This window comes from Petromyzon marinus, unplaced genomic scaffold (assembly GCF_048934315.1).
Source record: "Petromyzon marinus isolate PM22_M1 ecotype Great Lakes invasive population unplaced genomic scaffold, UKy_Petmar_22M1.pri1.0 PM_G_Scaffold_79, whole genome shotgun sequence".
Taxonomy (NCBI): Eukaryota; Metazoa; Chordata; class Hyperoartia; order Petromyzontiformes; family Petromyzontidae; genus Petromyzon; species Petromyzon marinus.
In genome coordinates, this window is record NW_027423034.1 from 840503 (window position 1) to 860162 (window position 19660).

At 44.3% G+C, this 19660-nt stretch overlaps 1 protein-coding gene and 1 long non-coding RNA gene across 2 annotated transcripts in view; one reads left to right on the forward strand and one right to left on the reverse strand.

Moving 5' to 3' along the window:
- Positions 1-11524: 11524 nt before the first annotated feature.
- On the forward strand, positions 11525-13358 carry LOC142921020 (uncharacterized). Its single transcript, XR_012939182.1, has 4 exons — positions 11525-11579; positions 11886-11954; positions 12948-13048; positions 13179-13358. It is a non-coding gene; the product is annotated as an uncharacterized LOC142921020 (long non-coding RNA).
- A 1553-nt stretch (positions 13359-14911) lies between these two features.
- The window catches only part of LOC142921033 (uncharacterized), a 42822-nt gene continuing 38073 nt past the window's right edge, over positions 14912-19660 (reverse strand). The window contains exon 3 of the mRNA XM_076062921.1: positions 14912-14916. Within this exon, the coding sequence (XP_075919036.1) occupies positions 14912-14916 (5 nt within the window). The remainder of the gene's footprint in view (positions 14917-19660) is intronic.

Below are 19660 nucleotides of genomic sequence, written 5' to 3' on the forward strand. Positions count from 1 at the left end.
ACACAGCGACACAGTGACACACACAGTGACACAGTGACACACACAGCGACACACAGTGACACACACAGTGACACACACAGCGAGACACAGTGACACACACAGTGTATACACACAGTGTATACAAACAGTGTACACACACAGTGTACACACACACACAGTGTACATACACAGTGTGCACACAGTGTACACAAACAGTGTACACACACAGTGTATACGCACACAGTGTAAACACAGTGTACACACACAATGTACACACACAGTGTACACACACACAGTGTATACACATAGTGTACACACACACACAGTGTACACACACAGTGTACACATACACAGTGTATACACACAGTGTACACACACACAGGGTATACACAGTGTACACACACAGTGTACACACACAATGTACACACACACAGTGTACACACACACAGTGTACACACACAGTGTACACACACACACACAGTGTACACACACACAGTGTATACACAATAATGTCCACGTTGTTGCTGAGCTCACACACCCAAGGGAGGGAGCAATGGAAGATGAATCTAAATCAACTTAGACTTCAACTCTGTGACGTCACCACTCTGCATTACCTCATCGGCGTGAAACGCCAGGGGGAGGTGTACCTCGCTAGTGACGTCATGTCACCAAGGTATGCACCCCTCCCTCGTCCACCGCGCTCTTGAGCGTGACGTCACCTCCGCTCGGGTCACTGCCGATATCGTTCCAGTGCCAATCCTTATTTGGGCAAAGCTACGCCCAGTAACTGGTGGCTCATTAACATAATGTGTCCGTTAAAGCCGTTGCGAGTTTATTGCGACGGGTTCAGCGCCCACGCCCCCATCCCTCCAAATATGGGCCGGCCTCATTAACATAATTTATTCAGTTACAGAGCCGCTCGTTGGAGGGAAGTGACGTCATACTACTTCCTGCTGTCGCGAGGCAACAGGAAGCTGCCGTGTGCGCGCTTGCACTGAAATCCGAGGTGAGAAATTCTCATCGTTGTGGTGGTGGTCGTTGTGGTGGTGGTGGTTGTTGTTGTTTACCAAGGTAGAGCCTCGCTCTCTCTCGTAGGAATGTCAGTTGAGTAGCAGCGAGCATGGGAATCGATGTCCAGGTTGGAACTTTACAACGCGGGGCCTAGCCACGCGGGGCCTTGCCTCCTGCCCTCGCCTGATTGCATTCACTTTAATGATCTCGCTTAAGTTTAATTTGTCTTCACCCGGCTCGCCACTTTGTAACTTTGTTTTATTGTCAATATTCACGCAGTTTTTATTTTCTTTTGTTAGCAGGCCAAGCCCGCTTGAGCTGCTATACCGCTCTTGTTATCAGAAGCGACCTGCCCACAACAACACAAGGTGAGGCTTTGTCAACGTGTGTGAATGTTTTGACTTAAAACTTTGGTGACTGCAGGAATTAATATTCTTGGTTCTTTCGGTAAAGTCACGCAGATAGAAAGTTAAATAAAAATAACAATGAAAATAAATAAAAATAAATTGTAAATAGAGCAAAACAACTCACGTCGTTTTGATCGCAACACAAGTAGTCTTTAATTTTCGATTTAAAGCTTTTGTGACTGCAAGGATTCATCTTCTTTGGTTCTTTCGGTAAAGTCATGTAGAATGAGAATAAAATAATAAATTGATAAAATAGAATAACACAATAATATTCTCACGACGTTTCGGCCACAACGATGAAGGCCGCTTGTGTTGTGGCCGAAACGTCGTGAGAATATGATTGTGTTATTTTATTTTATCAATTTATTATTTTATTCTCATTCTACGTGACTTTACCGAAAGAACCAAAGAAGAAGTAGTCTATTTAATGTAATTGTATTATCTGTTATTGTTATTTTCTATCTACGTAACTTTACCGAAATCAACAAGAATACGTGTGTCAATGTCTATCGGTCAAAGACGCTAAACGGAGTGACGCGCAAACTCCAAATATACAGCAGGCGTCACGGTCGGGATCGAACCCACGACTTCCTGTATACCAGGTGAGGTAGTTAACATCTCACCACGCAGAGAGACACGCAAACTCCAGTTAGCCTCGGCTATGTTCGTTGATCCTCAATTACTTGGTGGAGTGAGGAAGCATTCATGCCAAGCAGATGAAGGTGGCCAGGCATGATTCTAGACACGCCACCGCCTGTTTACCCAGTGACAGTGTACAGTTTGTGTTTGCAGTAACGTCTATTAACTCTGTTGAACACGGAGGTTATATCATAACAGTAGTTTACTTTTGTTTTCCTCTGGAACGCTTTATAAGAATGGAAACAGGAGGTGAACACAGCACACACATTCAGCTGAAGTTTGAACTGTTCATCCCAGCATTTAAGGACATCTGAGCCTGGATTCACACCTCTAAGTTGCGATTGAACATTAATTTATGCATAACACAAATGGTATTGTTTTCAACACCCTTTGCTATGTCAGCTGAATTTAGCTCTCATAAATATTTCTTTTGTAGCCAGACAGCCGAAATTGTGTGCTCGGAGTTTTGGGTGAACATTCATTTTGAAGATTCGAGGGCTTCCAGGCATGTTTATGACCATTTGCCCTCTCAGTGTGTGCCATAACAGCCCGTGTGATGAATTTGGGACACTTTTCCACTATATCATGAATATATGAATAAGTATAGACGTGTAAGTCACGTGTTACTGTGTATATATGCTTTCCTCTGTGCATCGATACTGACGTGTAGATGGTGTGGATATTATTTTTTTCTGTCTGCAGCTGACACTTCCTCTGACGCTTCCTCCGCAGAATTGGTCTGATGGAGCAAATGCACTCAGCGCAGCTCGGTAGGACAAGTCAACCATGCGACCGGTGTGCATACAGCACGGATCGGACTGGAAATTTGACACGGCACGAGAGAACTCACACGGGAGAGAAACCCTTCAGGTGCAGTGTGTGTGGGAAGGCGTTTGCACATTCATCTACTCTTGTAGCACACCAGAGAACACACACGGGAGAGAAACCCTTCAAGTGCAGTGTGTGTGGGAAGGCGTTTGCACATCCATCTACTCTTGTAGCACACCAGAGGACACACACGGGAGATAAACCCTTCAGGTGCAGTGTGTGTGGGAAGGCGTTTGCACGTTCATCAAATCTTGAAGTACACCAGAGAACACACACGGGAGAGAAACCCTTCAAGTGCAGTGTGTGTGGAAAGGCGTTTGCACAGTCATCTACTCTTGTAATACACCAGAGGACACACACAGGAGAGAAACCCTTCAGGTGCAGTGTGTGCGCGAAGGCGTTTGCACGTTCATCTAATCTTGTAGAACACCAGAGAACACACACGGGAGATAAACCCTTCAGGTGCAGTGTGTGTGGGAAAGCGTTTGCACGTTCATCAAATCTTGTAGCACACCACAGAACACACACGGGAGAGAAACCCTTCAAGTGCAGTGTGTGTGGGAGGGCGTTTGCACATTCATGTACTCTTGTAATACACCAGAGAACACACACGGGAGAGAAACCCTTCAAGTGCAGTGTGTGTGGAAAGGCGTTTGCACAGTCATCTGCTCTTGTAATACACCAGAGGACACACATGGGAGAGAAACCCTTCAAGTGCAGTGTGTGTGGGAAGGCATTTGCAAATTCATCAAATCTTCAAGTACACCAGAGAACACACAAGCATCAGAAGATCCACAAGGAGTGCAGTCTGAAATCAGCTTGTGAAAGTCAAAGTGCCGCAATGAGCCCATCCCTCATGAAACACGAACCGGAGGAAAATCCCAGCTTGGACACTTTTAAAGGTATCGAGGTGAAATATGAAGAGGTGATGGTGAAATGTGAAGAAGTGAAGGTGAAATGTGAAGAAGTGATGGTGAAGAGGGAAGAAGTGAAGGTGAAATGTGAAGATGAAGATTCAACTCCAAAATGGGACCTTCACATCGATGGAGGCAACGTGAAGCAGGAGGAGAATTCTGACTGAGGCAGAGCGAGGCAACTCCCAGCAGTTTGTGGAAGTGGAGGTGTGGGTGGACTTCCTAGACAATACAAAGTCAAATGGAGACCCGGTAGATGTGTAAACTTTGCGTTTTAATCTTCTTTGGTTCTTTCGGTAAAGTCACGTAGAATGAGAATAAAATAATAAATTGATAAAATAAAATAACACAATAATATTCTCACGACGTTTCGGCCACAACACAAGCGGCCTTCATCAGGTGAAGGGGGCGAGACTGTCTGGTAGGACAGCGCTGGAGGGTCCTACCAGACCCGGTAGATGTGTAAACTTTGCGTTTTAATAATTGTGTTTTTTAATTTTATTTTGGGCACCTTTATAATACATGCCACAGGACCCGCACGAGCTTAATCCGGCACTGTCCGGGATACCATTCCAGTGGCCAACCAGGCTGTTGAAACCACCGCGGGTGGAGTTGAGGGTGACGGTGGAGGGCGCGAGTGATGCCGATGGGCGGCGAGGGGGTCATCCGAGAGGATGCCCAGTGGGGAGCAGAAACAATGAAATCGCTCCACGTGTCAGGTGATGTTGATATCGAAAACTGACACATAACTGGCATGCCATAAATAGGAAATTAACTCTGCTTATTCGAATCAATGTATTCATATATGTTGATAAACTGTTTTCAAGCAGATTGTCTCTAATGGCGACTACAGGGACCACGTGATTGTTTAAGAATGTCTTTGATTATAACTATAATTGCCTACAATTCGTCATGTTTAGCTTATTTAGACTATAATTTATTCACTACCCAAACTGTATTTACTTGAAAACATAGAGCTGATATTTGTAAGCAGTCTTTTTTATTTATACGTTAAGTGGAATTGGTAAAAAAATATTTGTACACGTACAGGCGTTGTGGTCCATAAGTCTGGTGACACAGAGGCGTTGTGGTCCATAAGTCTGGTGACACAGAGGCGTTGTGGTCCATAAGTCTGGTGACAGAGGCATTGTGGTCCATAAGTCTGGTGACACAGGCGTTGTGGTCCATAAGTCTGGTGACAGAGGCGTTGTGGTCCATAAGTCTGGTGACACAGAGGCGTTGTGGTCCATAAGTCTGGTGACAAAGGCGTTGTGGTCCATAAGTCTATGGGCAGTGTTGAGTCTATGGCAGTGTTGAGTCTATGGAAGTGTTGAGTCTATGGGTAGTGCTGAGTCTATGGTGCAGTGCTGAGTCTATGGGTAGTGTTGAGTCTATGGGTAGTGTTGAGTCTATGGGCAGTGTTGAGTCTATGGGCAGTGCTGCGTGTATGGGCAGTGTTGAGTCTATAGTAGTGTTGAGTCTATGGGTGGTAGTGTTGAGTCCATGGGTAGTGCTGAGTCTATGGGCAGTGCTGATTGTATGTGCAGTATTGAGTCTATAATAGTGTTGTGTCTATAGTAGTGTTGAGTCTATGGGTGGTAGTGTTGAGTCTATGGTAGTGTTGAGTCTATAGTAGTGTTGAGTCTATGGTAGAGTTGAGTCTATGGGTGGTAGTGTTGTGTCTATGGTAGTGTTGTGTCTATGGTAGTGTTGAGTCTATGGTAGTGTTGAGTCTATGGGTGGTAGTGTTGTGTCTATGGTAGTGTTGTGTCTATGGTAGTGTTGAGTCTATGGGTGGTAGTGTTGAGTCTATGGGTGGTAGTGTTGAGTCTATGGTAGTGTTGTGTCTATGGTAGTGTTGAGTCTGTGGGTGGTAGCGTTGAGTCTATGGGTGGTAGTGTTGAGTCTATGGTAGTGTTGAGTCTGTGGTAGTGTTGAGTCTATGGTAGTGTTGAGTCTATGGTAGTGTTGAGTCTATGGTAGTGTTGTGTCTATGGTAGTGTTGAGTCTACAGTGAGGGAAAAAAGTATTTGATCCCCTGCTGGTTTTGTACGTTAGCCCCATGACAAAGAAATGATCAGTCTATAATTTTAATGATACGTTTATTTGAACAGTGAGAGACAGAACAACAACAACAAAATCCATAAAAACGCTTCGCTACGTGGCCACGAGTGACGGTGAAATATGAAGAAGGGGCGACCTTGAAGCGTGAAGGTCAGGAATCTTCTCCGGGCGCTCCTCCTCCCACGTTTGCAGGCGCCTATCAACGTCATCACAGCATCCCAATGGCAGTATTCTCGACACGAATATCATCTTGACTCAAGAAGGCTATTCTGGATAAAAATCATTCGCGTTATTCTCATGATTATTGTAATCCTCATGTGTGTATGTTGAACTCCTTTCGCACAGTACGTAGCCAACCTTGCTATACATCCTAAAAAGACTAGAATAGTCATCCTATGCAGAGACCGGTGCCTGCCAATAAATGTGTAACTTCCACCCTCGAGCTCAGATAAGAGCCGTCAAATGTATATTTGACAATGGTGACACTTTGCTTTGTGTTTCTGGATAAGGTTAACATATAGGTTGCATTTTGCATTCAAACAGATGACTATACAGGAATACAGCTTCTGACCTTCAAGTGTGCATAACGTTCATTTTATTTAAGCCGAGATGCCATTCATTAATGTGAATGGAAATAAGCTCAAATATACGTTTTATGAAAGTATACCACATTGATGAAATTTATGGTGTGCATTATTGAAGGTCTGTGAACTTTATAACAGTCTTCCCAGCAAGTGAAGAAACTTGTCAAGCATTTCTAAAACACTTTATATAAACAAGGTTAATGTTTTAATGGTATCTGTGAAAGCAGAGGATGGAGCTCTTTTTTCATCAGCGGAGTACGGTGCCACACTCCTCTTACACAGCAACTCTTTGAGTTTATGGATCACGCAGAGATCGTAAAACTCTGCACGCCCGACTTGCAGGGCAGCACTGTGGTGTCTGTAAGAGCGTTCATTTTGATCTATGCACGTAGTCTTCAGTCTCGGTGGTGCTTTCCTGGGTAAATATTCTAATGAAATATGGATGATGAATGTTAGCAACTGCTCAATCTGCTGTGTGTGTATATATATTTACATTTCTGCTCTAATTTGATGCGTGAGAAGGGGAGATCCATTTTTCACTTAATGGGAACCAGTCTTTCCAAAAAAAGACTGCATTATAGTGGCTGTACAAATATATTTACAGCTTTGTTGAACAGCACCGCTCACCTTCATTACAGTGGAGATAACCCATGTATATCGGTTCACCAACATTGATCTGTTGTTCACACGTTACTAAGGTTGTGGTTATGGTGGTGGAGACAGAAAAACACATTCTCATCCCCACAGTCCACAATTGTAATGCGAGCTTGTGATCTTTGCAGGTCTTTCTCCGGGTCAGACCACCTTGCCTTGCACATGAAGAGTGTTGTACGTGTAGAGGTGTTACGGGAGGGTGACACGCGGTTGTGTAACGGTGGCCACACAAACACTTGTAGAGGTGTTACGGGAGGGTGACACGCGGTTGTGTAACGGTGGCCACAAACACGTGTAGAGGCGTTACGGGAGGGTGACACGCGGTTGTGTAATGGTGGCCACAAACACGTGTAGAGGTGTTACGGGAGGGTGACACGCGGTTGTGTAACGGTGGCCACAAACACGTGTAGAGGTGTTACGGGAGGGTGACACGCGGTTGTGTAACGGTGGCCACAAACACGTCCGCTATGGCCACCACCCTGGGGGACTGGGGGATGCTGTGATCACTCCCAGCCCCGCCCCTCAGTGAGGGACAGTATAAAAGGTGGGACCCGGGGAGCTGAGGTTTAGTTCGACTCAAGCAAGATGAAGAGCCAGTGAAGAACGAAGATCGACTAGCCAGACCCTGGAACTCCTTTGGCCCGCTGCCCTTCTGAGGGCCGGGCAAAGCAAGCCAGGGTGTGACACCAGAGCCACAAGGGCCGATGTCCTTCCGAGGGCCGGACTCGTGTGGCTGGTGATCGGGACCTGCGCCGAAGCTGGGCCAGGTCAGACAGCCTCCCGGGAGAGGACCAGGATAGAGGGAACCAGGGAGCTGGCGTGGGCTAAAGCTCGGGGAACGTTTCCCTCTATAGAGTACGGGTGAAGAGGCCGTTACCTCTTCAAGTATCAGATTAGCCACTGCAGAGTGAAGTGTCTGTAATAAATACGTGTTGCCTCCGAAGAATGTATCCGTCGTCAATAAGGCCACTACACTTGCACAGCCACTTCTGGAGTTGCTTGAAAGAGCCATTCTTACCCAATAGACAGTTCTTCACCATAACACAGGGGGTTATTTTTGTAGGTTATATATAAATGTTGTGCCGTTAAATCTGCCACCACCCGGCGCAGCCAACTAGTAAGGTTTGTCACGTAAACAGAAGACTCCAATTCGTCACTAGTACAGCTCACGCCGGTGTGTTGGGGAGCGAAGCCACAACATTAACAATCTGAGTACGACTTGGCATGTTCCGTTTGTGACGAACCTTACAAATTGGCTGTGTCGGATTGTGGCAGGTTTCACGACACAATTACGTGTTCACGCGATCTAACCCAATAAAACCTACGAGGATGATATTTTGATTTAAAGCTTTCATGACTGCAGGGATTCATATTCTTGGCTCTTTTGGTAAAGTCACCACCACGTAGAAGCGAAACAATAAAACCAAGAATAAGGATGATATTGGTTGCGAAAGCCGACGTGTTAAACAGTTCTTCACATTTCAATAATTCAGCAATGTATTTTGATCGCTCAAAGGTAAACTACCATATATGTAAATGCAGAAATAAATGTTTTACAAGACTTTGTTTGAGCTCTTGTTGGTGATTTGGCTAAGATCTTCAACTTGGCTACACTTGAGAATCTGGTTTAATTTTGCACGCTCGCCTGGGTTTGAATCCAGGATCGGAGGTGCTGGGCTCAGTCATTTGACGCAGCATTACACCTCCAAACCACCTGTCGACTTTCTCGTTTATTTTTCTTTATTTTTCACCTACGTGACTTTACCGAACAAAACCAAAAAGTATGAATCCTTGCAGTCACGAAAGCTTAAAATCTAGAAGAAAAAAAATGTCTATTTGTGCCTTCAAGAATAATACTGGTTGGAGTGCCCTTTCAACGAGTAGCGTTGCATAATAATCAGTCATCCTATTGTTAACAACGTGACAATAATTGCATTAAGGGCCGCGCATGATCAATGACCGAATACTGTGTTGTGTGACAATTCAAGTAACGAAGCATTGCGGCCATTGAGTGGTATTGATAAGGCAATTAGAAGTATTTCAGTCGAACGCTTTAATTTCATAATCGTTATGAATCAATGAACGAACATCGACGTGGTACTGTGCTGACGATTTCAAGCATAATAACTTCGCATATCAGAATGTGTTAAGGATTGGATACGAATCAAAGACCGAGTGCCGTGTTATGTAACAATTCAAGTATACGAGTTTGCATATTATAAAGTTAAGGTTTGATAGAATAGTTCGCATGTTTTTAATCTCTCTCTCAACAACCGATCGATTGCGTTACGCGTCGGGAATTAACCACAGGTGCAGCTATCGAGGTGAAACAATGCAATTGTGATGGTATCATGTTAACACTGTGTTGAAATTCCAAAATCCCGAGATTGAGTTTTCATATTATCCAAAAATTAAAGTTAGCTAGAAAATAAAATTGATTAAAGCAGGTTTGTGTGTGATTCTTCCTGAAATTCTGCGTAATATTGTTCTGCGTATGAGATCTGAATCCTGGGGACGTATCATAAGCACACTATCACCACATAATCCATAACACACGTAATTCATAATGTTCAATCAAGAGTAATCGTATCCTTATCGATAATACGGAATTAAAGAGCAGAGTCGAATCGACTCTCTCTCATTCACGCTCACAATGCCTGCGTCACTGCATACGATTATTTGCGTTATTCCAATTCATAACACAATCCTAGTCACCGAGGCTCGACCTGATAATCCATAACGCCCTTCATTATCATAACCACGCCCACTCACATAAATTAATACGATTATCTCTCGAATCAGCATAATTTATATGCATAATTACATCAATTAACATAAATTCGGATAAATTATGCAAATTTTTAATTTCATTTAATTTTCATTATTTTCATCAATTTTCATAACACCTATATATACAACAGTGTACACAGACAGTGTACACACACTGTACACACAGTGTACACACACAGTGTAAACACAGTATAACCACACACAGAGTGTACACACACACAGTGTAAACACACAGAGTGTACACACACAGTGTAAACACACAGAGAAAACACACAGTGTAAACACACACACAGTGTACACACACAGAGTCTACACACACGCATTGTGTACACACACAAACAGTGTACACACACATTGTGTACACACACACACATTATGTACACACACACACATTGTGTACACACACAGTGTACACACACACAGTGTACACACTGTGCACACACAGTGTACACACACACAGTGTACACACACAGTGTACACACAGACACATTGCGTACACACACAGTGTACACACAGACACATTGCGTACACACACAGTGTATACACACACAGTGTACACACACACACACAGTGTACACACACACACAGTGTACACACACACATTGTGTACACACACACAGTGTACACACACACACAGTGTACACACACACAGTGTACACACACTGTGTACACACACACAGTGTACACACACACACAGTGTACACACACATACAGTGTACACACAGTGTACACACACATACAGTGTACACACAGTGTACACACACACAGTGTACACACACACAGTGTACACACAGTGTACACACACAGTGTACACACACAGTGTACACACACATATTGTGTACACACACACAGTGTACACACACACAGTGTACACACACAGTGTACACACAGTGTACACACACACACACAGTGTACACACACACACACAGTGTACACACACACAGTCCACACACACACAGTGTACACACACACACTGTACACACACAGTGTACACACACACACACACAGTGTACACACACACACAGTGTACACACACAGTGTACACACACACATATTGTACACACACAGTGTACACACACAGTGTACACACACACAGTGTACACACACACAGTGTACACACATACTGTACACACACACAGTGTACACCCACACACAGTGTACACACACACACTGTACACACAAAGTGTACACACACACAGTGTACGTACACACACAGTGTATACACAATAATGTCCACGTTGTTGTTGTAGCTGAGCCCACGCACCCAAGGGAGGGAGCAATGAAAATGAATCTAAATCAACTTAAACTCCAATCCCGCTCTGTGACGTCACCACTCAGCATTACTTCATCGGCGTGAAACGCCAGGGTGAGGTGTACCTCGCTAGTGACGTCATGTCACCATGGTATTCCACCGCGCTCTTGAGCGTGACGTCACCTCCGCTTGGGTCACTGCCGATTGAGTTCCAGTGCCAATCCTTATTTGGGCAAAGCTACGCCCAGTGACGGCAACTCATTAACATAATTTATTCGTTAAAGCCGGCGAGTTCATTGCCCACGACACATGGGACGAGTACATTAACATAATATATTTATTCTCTATTTAGTTACGGAGCCGCTCATTGTGGGAGGAGCGTGTATCGTTCCCCGGATGTGACGTCATGTCACCTGCTGCTGCGTGACGTCTGGAGGTAACAGCACTGAAATCCGAGGTGAGAAATTCTCATTGCGATTGTGGTTGTTGTTGTGGTGGTTGTGGTGGTGATTGTTGTTGTTTACCAAGGTAGAGCCTCTCTCTCGTAGGGATGTCAGTTGAGTAGCAGCGAGCATGGGAATCGATGTCCAGGTTGGAACTTTACAACGCGGGGCCTAGCCACGCGGGGCCTTGCCTCCTGCCCTCGCCTGATTGCATTCACTTTAATTATCTCGCTTAAGTTTAATTTGTCTTCACCCGGCTCGCCACTTTGTAACTTTGTTTTATTGTAAATATTCACGCAGTTTTTATTTTCTTTTGTTAGCAGGCCAAGCCCGCTTGGGCTGCTATACCGCTCTTGTTATCAGAAGCGACCTGCCCACAACAACACAAGGTGAGGCTTTGTCAACGTGTGTGAATGTTTTGACTTAAAACTTTGGTGACTGCAGGAATTAATATTCTTGGTTCTTTCGGTAAAGTCACGTAGATAGAAAATAAAATTAAAATAACAGATATATTTTTTTACAATGAAGCAAAAAACCCCACAACGTTTCTATGGCAACATTAATGTTGAAGATGCGAGGGCTTACAGGAATATTTATGACATTTGCCTTCTCATTGCATGCCATGACAGGCTGTTTGCACAGTCACACATAGTCACTGTAAGATGATTTTCTTGGTCGTGTTTTTGTTTTGTTGCTTGTTGTGGTTGCACCCGATTCAAGAGCCGAATGGCTCACGGGACTATAACCAAAATAAATCAAACTGAAAATCAAAAAACTGAAACCGCGTGATGAATTTGGGAAAGTTTTTCACTGCATCTCCAAATATATATGAAAGGCAAAGTTGTGATTGTGTGTGTTGTCTGTTCAAAATGTTTAGCGTACTTCCCGACATGCAACAAACTGGAAATTTGCCATGTGGGTACTTTCCAGACTGTACACCATACAAACATTATACAAATACACTTTTAGTTTATTTTTGGGGGGTAGAGGGGAGCTCAATAATGTATAGAGTTTTTTGCACGGCAAGTGAGCTGTGACGTCAAATCTGTCACGTGACCCTCGCATGTGGAAGCGTAACTCACTGTAGTGTAGCGGTTAGCGTTGTCTGTGTGTGTCTGTGTGTGTGTTTGTGTGTCTGTGTGTGTCTGTGTGTGTGTCTGTGTGTGTCTGTGTGTGTGTCTGTGTGTGTGTCTGTGTGTGTCTGTGTGTGTGTCTGTGTGTGTCTATGTGTGTCTTTGTGTCTGTGTGTGTGTGGAAGCGTAACGCATTGTAGTGTAGCGGTTAGCGCTACGCTGCGCTACGAACCCGGCGACCCGAGTTCGATTCCCGCTCACGGCCACCACCGGTGATAATTGTTTGAACCGGTCCTGGGCCTCCCCTAGGTCGACTCAGCCTCAAACGAGTAACTGCTGTGGTGTGAACATCGCCACTGGGGAGACAAAGGCGGCCGGACGTGGTGGATCCAAGTCCCGGGCGAAGCCAGGTAGTACAGCTAGTCGTGAATACATGAATGAATATAGACGTGTAAGTCACGTGTGACTGTATATATTCATTCCTCCATGGCTCGATACTGACGTGTAGATGGTGTGGATATTCTTATTTTCTGTCTGCAGCTGAGACTGGTCTAATGGAGCAAAGGCAGTCAGCACAGCAGCTCTGTACGACAAGTCAACAATGCGACCAGCGTGCATACAGCATGGATCAGCCTGGAAATTTGACACAGCACCAGAGAACTCGCACAGGAGAGAAACCCTTCAAGTGCACTGTGTGTGGGAAGACATTTTCAGGTTCATTTGCTCTTAAAACACACCAGAGAACACACACGGGAGAGAAACCCTTCAAGTGCAGTGTGTGTGGGAAGGCATTTTCAGATTCATCTCATCTTCAAAGACACCAGAGAACACACACGGGAGAGAAACCCTTTAAATGCACTGTGTGTGGGAAGACATTTTCAGATTCATCTACTCTTAAAACACACCAGAGAACACACACGGGAGAGAAACCCTTCAGGTGCAGTGTGTGTGGGAAGACATTTTCAGATTTATCTACTCTTAAAACACACCAGAGAACACACGGGAGAGAAACCCTTCAGGTGCAGTGTGTGTGGGAAGACATTTTCAGATTCATCTACTCTTAAAACACACCAGAGAACACACACGGGAGAGAAACCCTTCAGGTGCAGTGTGTGTGGGAAGACATTTTCAGATTCATCTACTCTTAAAACACACCAGAGAACACACACAGGAGACAAACCCTTCAAGTGCAGTGTGTGTGGAAAGGCATTTTCAGATTCATCTCATCTTCAAAGACACCAGAGAACACACACGGGAGAGAAACCCTTCAAGTGTACTGTGTGTGGAAAGGCATTTTCAGTTTCATCTACTCTTAAAAAACACCATAGAACACACACGGGAGAGAAACCCTTCAAGTGCACTGTGTGTGGGAAGGCATTTGCACAGTCATCTGCTCTTAAAATCACCAGAGAACACACACGGGAGAGAAACCCTTCAAGTGCAGTGTGTGTGGGAAGACATTTTCAGATTCATCTGCTCTTAAAACACACCAGAGAACACACACAGGAGAGAAACCTTTCAAGTGCACTGTATGTGGGAAGGCATTTGTACAGTCATTTACTCTTAAAATACACCAGAGAACACACACGGGAGAGAAACCCTTCAGGTGCAGTGTGTGTGGGAAGACATTTTCAGATTCATCTACTCTTAAAAAACACCAGAGAACACACACGGGAGAGAAACCCTTCAGGTGCAGTGCGTGTGGGAAGGCATTTTCACAGTCATCAAATCTTCAAGTACACCAGAGAACACAAAAGCATCAGAAGATCCACAAGGAGCGGAGTCAGAGTCTGAAATCAGCTTGTGAAAGTCAAAGTGCCGCAATGAGCCCATCCCTCATGAAACACGAACCGGAAGAAAATCCCAGCTTGGACACTTTTAAAGGTATCGAGGTGAAATGTGAAGAGGTGATGGTGAAATGTGAAGAAGTGATGGTGAAGAGGGAAGAAGTGATGGTGAAGAGCGAAGAAGCGATAGTGAAGAGGGAAGAAGTGAAGGTGAAATGTGAAGATGAAGATTCAACTCCAAAATGGGACCTTCACATCGATGGAGGCAACGTAAAGCAGGAGGAGAATTCTGACTGTGAGGCAGAGCGAGGCAACTCCCAGCAGTTTGTGGAAGTGGAGGTGTGGGTGGACTTCCTCCGAGACAATACAAAGTCAATTGGAGACCCGGTAGATGTGTAAGCTTGAGATGATGTCGCTCCAATAGATGCACCTTTGTCATAGGCCTTTAATGACAAGAACGTGAAGTTGAACACTCAGCTCCTAGGTTCAACCTGCAGAGTAAGGGTGGCCAGTGTTTGTGGACCTTTGGGTTGGGTAGATCTCTAACCAGGAGCGAGAGACAAGCCCCCAAGCATTCACTATGTTATGATAATTGCTTTTACATGGTGCTTGCTTTATCGCCTCGGCAACTCGGAGTTTTGTGTCGTACCACGTCTGAAACACTCGAAGAGCATCCCCAAGTAGCAGCTGCCCCTGTGTGGCACAAGGTGGTGGCCCTGCACCAGCCTGCATGTGGACAAGAGCCTGTCAGTAGGGGGTGATGATTGATGCGTCATCTCAGTTATGTAGTTTGTAGGCAATCTTGATTCGAAGCTTTCGTGACTGCAGGATTCCACACTCTTGAGTTCTTTCGGTAAAGTCACCACGTGGGTAGAAACATAACAGGTCACGGCGTTTAGATCACAACACAAGCAATCGTCATCAGGTGGGACAACCACAGCAAGAGAAACTGCTGAAGTAGTAGGCGTCTACTCCAGCAGTTTCTTCTTCTTGCTGCTGTGCTTGTCCCACCTGATGACGATTGCTTGTGTTGCCATCGAAGTGCCGTGATCTATTATTTGTAGCGTAATGTTTAGAATTTGATACATTTTGACCCAGACGCCAGCATGCAACGGCCTACTCGTTTTGAATGACGCAACAATAGTACGTTGTACATACACTGTTAAGCAGACGGTGTGTATTTGTAAAATAACTTCTTGTTAATACGATGTAACGTGATGCAGTCAATTTCGCTGCAGTAATTCAATGTTAATATGCCCGTCAATAAGTTAGAATGAATACTTGTCTTATTGTGCGCATACATGTAATATTTTGTCTGAGAGTCACACATTGATTAAGTGATGTTAGGACAAAGTGTGTGTGTTTTGGAAGTAACCTGTACAGAGAACTCAGGTGAGACCCGTTGTTCTTGTGATACAGGTCAAAGGGTATTTTTGTGTTTCCCGAAGCGTCTGCCTCTGGAGCAACTCATCATCTTTGAAATAGTGAGCACGCTCGGATCATTCATCAGTTACAAGGCATACCACTTAAAAGTTACACGTATAGGAGGAGGTACATTCTCTACAACACGAATTGTAGTTTTGTCTTACGTGTTGACGTAGATTTTGTCTAACTGGGACTAGAAATGCTCCTTGCTGATTCACGTCTGGATGTTCGTACCTATCGGTTGAAGCAAACCCCACTGCTCTTGTTGAGATGCTGTGCACCAATAAGGGTCCAATACATTGACGGCCTTCAGGCCAGGAAAGTCACTACATTTGCACACGAAGGACGCATTCACGCAAGTACCCCATGCTCCGTTTTGAAGTTTTAAAATGAAACATCTTTGAATTGTGTTGTGTTTTGATTTACATTATTTCTTCATTAAAAGTTCATTTTACATCTGGAAGACTTCGTTGAGAAGGACATTTTGTGTGAATTTTCTCTCGTCGTTAAGTAGACGGCCTTGCCGGGGGTTCAGTTCGATGCGGACTTTCACCTGGTAGGGGATCGCGGGATCGAGATGAGGCGACACGGAGCTGCTGGCCGTCTGCAGATCGATTCCAACGTAATCGAGCGTCTGTCCCTGCGCGTCCGTCGTTCGCATGCAGGGGGTGCGTGTAGGTTTACAGCGCCCCCTGCATGAAAACGACAAAGTGCAGCGTTCATCACGGATAAGGTTGTGCGCTTATTTTTTAAATGTTATTCTTTTATAAGGTGATGTTGATATCGAAAACTGGCACATAACTGGCATGCCATAAATAGGAAATTAACACTGCTTATTCGAATCAATGTATTCATATATGTTGATAAACTGTTTTCAAGCAGATTTTGTCTCAAACGGCGACTACAGGGACCACGTGATTGTTTAAAAATGTCTTTGATTATAACTATAATTGCCTATAATTCGTCATGTGTAGCTTATTTAGACTATAATTTATTCACTACCCAAACTGTATTGACTTGAAAACATAGAGCTGATATTTATTCTTGTTCTTTCGGTAAAGTCACGTAGAAGGGAAACAATAAAATAACAAAAATATAAAACAATTACATTCTCACGACATTTCGACTGCAACACAAGCAATCATCATCAGGTGTCACACAGGCACACACACAGAGACTCAGGCACACACAGAGATACAGGCACACAGTGTACACACACAGTGTACACACAGTGTACACACACACAGTGTACACACAGTGTATACACACAGTGTACACACACAGTGTATACACAGTGTGTATACACAGTGTACACACACACAGTGTATACACAGTGTACACACAGAAACAGTGTGTACACACAGAAACAGTGTGTACACACAGAAATGTCCATGTTGTAGTTGCTGAGCTCACGCACGCAAGGGGTCTCTGTTCAAGAGATGGAGCAATGTAAAATGAATCTAAATCAACTTAAACTCCAACTCCGCTCTGTGACGTCACCACTCAGCATTACTTCATCGGTGTGAAACGCCAGGGGGAGGTGTGCCTCGCTAGTGACGTCATGTCACCAATGTATTCCCACCCTCGGCCACCGCACCCTTGAGCGTGACGTCATCTCTGCTTGGTCACTGCCGATATCTGTTCCGGTACAATCCTTATTTGGGCAAAGCTACGCCCAGTGACTGGCGGGTCATTAACATAATGAGTTCGTGAAAGCCGTCGCGAGTTGATTGCGACGGGTTCAGCACCCAAGCCCTCATCCCTCGACATATGGCCCGGGCTCGTTAACATAATTTATTCATATTCTTAGTTTTTTCGGTAAAGTCACATTGAAGAGAAACAACAAAATAACAAAATATATATAAAACAATAAAAAAATTCTCACGACGTTTCGACCATAACTCAAACGGTCATCATCAGGTGTGTCGGTTTGCATAAATGTATTTCGAAAACGGCATATTTATTTATTTATATATATATAAAAATAACGTTTGCGTCACGCGCAACGATTGGCAGTTTGCCCAGGACTAGTCCATCTATTTTTTGAAAAGAGGAGGGGGGAGACGAAATTTGTTTTTATGTATGCTGTCTGAAAGCCACTGTAAGCGTGAACAATCAATCAAGAACTGAAATGATTTATCAAATCTTTCCAATGATTGCTAAGATAGAATCCATCTTCTCGGTTGAAATTGTCTCTGTGCTTGTATATGTGGATAGCCTCATGAACGAATCTCTCATGGAAGCCAGATGGCTTACAGAGAACCTCCGTCTTGAAAAAGTCAATGGCATGTGAGCCTACTGAATTAGAACAATGATCTGCTACGGCCGAGGTGTTGGTCCTACCGTGTTTAAGGTCTGCTTTATGTTCACGAATGCGGTCCGAGATATGGCGTTTGGTTTCTCCAATGTAACTACTACCACAGAGGCAACTTAGTTTGTAGACACCAGGGTATTGTATGTCCGGAATCACATCTTTTACAGACGGAACCAGATCACGGATTTTATGTAATGTGTTGAAACGGACCTGGATCTTGTGTTTATTCAAGATTTTGGAGATCTTTTTTGTGATCCCAGCAATGTAGGGTAAAGTGATGGTTTTGAAAGGCTCCTCAAGAGGGTTCTTCTTCATGGTTTGAGTGATAGCTTTGCGGATTGTATAGTCGGAGTAACCATTAGCCCTAAGAGCTTGGTGTACGTGCTTGAGTTCACTGCTTATGTGTTCCTGGTCGGATATGCATTGGGCTCTATGATACAGAGTCTTGATGAGAGAATTCTTCTGTGATGGATGGTGGTGGGAATCCGGTTTCAGATAAGCATCCGTATGGGTAGCTTTCCTGTAGACAGAGTGGCTCATTGAACCATCAGGTCTCTTTTTAATTAGGACATCCAAAAAAGGTATCTTGCCATCTATTTCGACTTCCATGGTAAATCTGATGGCTGGGTGTATGGAATTGATGTGGTCGAAGAATTGGTCTAGAGCAGGCCGGCCATGTGGCCAGATGACAAAAGTGTCATCCACGTACCTCTTCCATAAGGTTGGGCGCAGAGTGGCAGTCTGGATGGCGTCAGTCTCAAATTTCTCCATGAAAATGTTAGCTATAACTGGAGAAAGGGGGGAGCCCATTGGGGTGCCCTCAGTTTGTTTGTAGAAAGTTCCATTCCAAGTGAAGTATGTATTGGTTAAACAGTGTCTCACCAGGGGGGGTACCTCAGTGTTTAGTCCTTGATGAACCAAGTCTTCAATGATTGCAATGGTGTCAGGTACAGGAACCTTGGTGAATAAGGAAACTACATCAAAACTGACAAGCAGGTCGTCTGGGGACAGGGAAATACCCTTGATTGTTGATACCAGGTGAGTAGAATTTTGTACCGCAGAGGTGGTCTTTCCAGTGAAAGGACGCAGGATTTCAGACAAAAAACGAGCTAGTTTGTAGGTGGGGGAGCTGATAGTAGAGACTATGGGACGAAGAGGTGTATCAACTTTATGTATTTTTGGTAAGCCGTATAATCTTGGTGGCCTGGCAGCAGAAGGTTTCAACGAAAACTGTTTAGATTGATCAATTAATGCGGTTGAATCAGAAATTATTTTGTTGGTTTGTGTGACGAGGCTGTTGGTGGGATCTCTTTTTATTTTTGTATAACTACCATCGTCGAGTAATTCTTTAATTTTGTTGTTGTATTCTATTTTATCCATGATGACAGTAGCATTGCCTTTGTCAGCTGAGAGAACTACAATATCATTCCTCTTTTTTAATTTATATAATTCAAAACGCTCATCTTTGCTGAGGTTGCTAGCTGGCATCTTAGCGT